This window comes from Conger conger, chromosome 5 (genome assembly GCF_963514075.1).
Source record: "Conger conger chromosome 5, fConCon1.1, whole genome shotgun sequence".
Taxonomy (NCBI): domain Eukaryota; kingdom Metazoa; phylum Chordata; class Actinopteri; order Anguilliformes; family Congridae; genus Conger; species Conger conger.
Window position 1 is genome coordinate 60,963,682 of NC_083764.1, and position 2,500 is coordinate 60,966,181.

At 57.3% G+C, this 2,500-nt stretch overlaps 1 protein-coding gene across 1 annotated transcript in view; it reads left to right on the plus strand.

Moving 5' to 3' along the window:
* The window catches only part of eif4g1a (eukaryotic translation initiation factor 4 gamma, 1a), a 30,238-nt gene that overhangs the window by 23,645 nt on the left and 4,093 nt on the right, over positions 1–2,500 (plus strand). The window contains exons 24-26 of the mRNA XM_061241060.1: positions 1–437; positions 968–1,098; positions 1,845–2,017. The exon at positions 1–437 is cut by the window's left edge and continues 99 nt beyond it. Of these exons, the coding sequence (XP_061097044.1) occupies positions 1–437; positions 968–1,098; positions 1,845–2,017 (741 nt within the window). The remainder of the gene's footprint in view (positions 438–967; positions 1,099–1,844; positions 2,018–2,500) is intronic.

Sequence of the window (2,500 nt, forward strand, 5' to 3'; positions counted from 1 at the left end):
GCGGCAGAGGCTGCCCCTCACCAAGAGGAGCTTCGGCCGGGAGGCGGAGCCGGGCGGGGCCAGAGACGCCCTGCGCAGGGTGGCCAGCCTGACCGACGAGCGCCCCGCGCCAGACCAGAGCGGCCGAGACCAGAGCAGCCGCGACCGAGGCAGCAGGGACCGAGGCAGTACAGACCGAGGCAGTACAGACCGGGGTAGTCGAGACCGGGGCAGTACAGACCGGGGCAGCCGAGACCAGAGCAGCCGTGATCGAGGCAGTACAGACCGGGGTAGCCGAGACCAGAGCAGCCGAGACCGTGGCAGCAGGGATCGGGGCAGTACAGGCCGAGGCAGCCGAGACCAGAGCAGCAGAGATCGGGGCAGCAGAGATCGGGGCAGCAGAGATCGGGGCAGTAAGGATCGGGCCAACTTGGACCAGGGCAGCAGCCGAGAGATGGGTAAGAGAATGTTTTTTTGATCTTACCCTTTTTTCCCCTCAAAGCATCCCACCCTCTGGGCCACTGAACACGATGAAAAGACGACTCCAAACACCTGAAATCATAATAAAGTCAAAATAAAGTATGATTTCTGTTGCAGCTGCTGAATGCCAGGCATCTAATTTGTTATAATTAGCTCCATGAATCCGAGCGATTGATAATGTAGATAATTTAGAGCCAGCTATTTACCCAATGAGACCATGGGTAAGAGAATGTTGAGGCATTGACTGGGACCTGGAAGGTTGGTGGTTCAAGCCCCAGTGTTGCCACAATAACATTAGTGTAGCTGGTGGGCCCTTGAGGCCTTTAACCCCACGTCGTTCCTGAGGGAATTGTCCCCTGCTTGGTCTAATCAACTAAGTCGCCTTGGCTAAAGGCATCAGCTCAGTGGCTCATGTAATGTAATCCAGCTGCCCTGCGGGGGAAGAGAATGTGAGTGACAGACAGGCTGTCGGTGACGCCCCGCCCCTGCCCCCTCTGTTCCTCCGCAGTTCGGCCCGAGATGCCCCCGCCAACGGCCCCACCCCCGTCTGCCCCGCCCAAGCCGGCCCTGAGCGAGGAGGAGATGGAGCGGAAGTCCAAGGCCATCATCGAGGAGTACCTGCACATCAACGAGATGAAGGTCTGCACTATGACATCACACTGCGGCCGCTCTCACAGCCCACTATGACATCACACTGTGGCCGCTCTCCCAGCCCACTATGACATCACACTGTGGCCGCTCTCACAGCCCACTATGACATCACACTGCGGCCACTCTCACAGCCCACTATGACATCACACTGCGGCCGCTCTCACAGCCCACTATGACATCACACTGCGGCCGCTCTCCCGGCCCACTATGACATCACACTGCGGCCACTCTCACAGCCCACTATGACATCACACTGCGGCCGCTCTCACAGCCCACTATGACATCACACTGCGGCCGCTCTCCCGGCCCACTATGACATCACACTGCGGGCGCTTTCCCGGCCCACTATGACATCACACTGCGGGCGCTCTCCCGGCCCACTATGACATCACACTGCGGGCGCTCTCCCGGCCCACTATGACATCACACTGCGGGCGCTCTCCCGGCCCACTATGACATCACACTGCGGCCGCTCAGATCTACTGTTCCTCAGGTTTTCATTTCTACCCTCATTTTGAACCCTCATCGAATCTCTTGCTGTTGAATGCGGTGTGCTTTAATTGGTGTGTACACCACACTGCACCTACACCCACCACACACACACACACACACACACACACAGACACACACACACACAGACACACACACACTCACATGCCCTTTGACCTTTGACATCACCCCCGCCTCCTCCACGCCTCCCTGACACTGGCTGCCGTTTCCCCTCCGGCCCCCAGGAGGCGCTGCAGTGTGTGCAGGAGCTGAACGCCGTGCCCCAGCTCTCCGTGTTCGTGAGGACCGGCATCGAGTCCACGCTGGAGCGCAGCTCCATCGCCCGGCAACACATGGGACTGCTCCTGCACCAGCTGGTGAAGGCCGGCACCCTGCCCCCCCCGCAGTACTACCAGGGGTGAGGCAGCGCGACCCTGGGGGGCCTTTAGGCCGCCCGTATCGAAATGTCGACTTCAATCCATTAATGATACTGATTTTAATTATTTCAAATAATTTCGTAACGTTTTCGTGTAATCTCTGTGTTAAAGCTGACTGCTCTGAAGCATTGTTTTTGATTAGTATTCAGTATTATTGTTTTTATTATTAATGTTATTAACATATTCATTTTTTTAGCTGTGAAAGTGCTCAGACAACTGACAGCCAAAAAGTGTGTGTGCATGTGTGTGCACCTGAGTTTGTGTTTGTGTGCCTGTGTGTGTGCGTGCCTGTGTGTGTGCGTGCCTGTGTGTGTGCGCGCCTTTGAGTGTGTGCATGCCTGTGTGTGTGCGTGCCTGTGTGTGTGCGTGCCTGTGTGTGTGCGTGCCTGTGTGTGTGCGCGCCTGTGTGTGTGTGCGCGCGCCTTTGAGTGTGTGAGTGCGTGCGTGCGCCGGGGACCTTTCAG